This window comes from Opisthorchis viverrini (genome assembly GCF_000715545.1).
Source record: "Opisthorchis viverrini unplaced genomic scaffold opera_v5_154, whole genome shotgun sequence".
NCBI lineage: Eukaryota > Metazoa > Platyhelminthes > Trematoda > Opisthorchiida > Opisthorchiidae > Opisthorchis > Opisthorchis viverrini.
The window spans coordinates 299,745-300,442 of record NW_008751809.1 but is presented as its reverse complement, the minus strand read 5'-3'; the positions used below and the strand labels follow the sequence as shown (position 1 = coordinate 300,442).

At 40.7% G+C, this 698-nt stretch overlaps 1 protein-coding gene across 1 annotated transcript; it reads right to left on the bottom strand.

Moving 5' to 3' along the window:
- Positions 1-438, bottom strand: T265_06959 (hypothetical protein; the record flags this gene model as incomplete). Its single annotated transcript, XM_009172365.1, has 2 exons — positions 1-120; positions 304-438. 2 exons carry the CDS (start codon positions 436-438, stop codon positions 1-3), a joined length of 255 nt encoding a protein of 84 aa, XP_009170629.1.
- Between the last annotated feature and the right edge of the window lie 260 nt (positions 439-698).

The window sequence follows — 698 nt, the reverse complement described above, 5'->3', positions numbered from 1 at the left end:
TCACGGAATTTTCCGCAAAAAGTCATAAGTAGATGCACAATCGCTCATTATGAGAAGGTTGTCAGCCAACCATTTCACCGTGCTTTTCAAGAGATGCGGTAGATTGTACTGCTTCGATATCTGGAAAAAATCAACAACGTTCCGCATACTACTTGGATTCGAAAGCAATCCAGAAAACTTACCAGATCCTTCGCTCCATAAAATCGCTACAAAGCGATCGTATGTCTTCCATGTGAAACCAAGTCGCACTAGCCAATACACCTAAAACAGTCTAGCTTTTTCATGAGCGAAGATAGACATTACCGTTTCGGAAAGTAGGATGGTGTCACGATAGAAAGCTCCAAAAACAGTATTCAAAGACGATTTGGTTATATTGGGATCGGAAAGTTCGAGCTCAATGACACTGCATCCACTTTCCTTCCAACCCCCATCCAACATGGCAGAGAAGAATGGAGACTAAGATCAGTTATCCTCTAACGCTGATGGGCAAAAAACAGACCTGCTTCACATACAATCTGTGTAAATGCCATTCTTCATTCAGACTTTTCACTGTCAGATCACTTCCTTCACCTTTGCAAAATAATTCTCGGTAAACGTAGTTATACGTCGAACGTATGCGCTTCCTTCACAAAAAAGTAATTGAATTCTTCAGTTAACATACTTGATAGGTAAATCATCGTCGACAGCTTCTAATATGG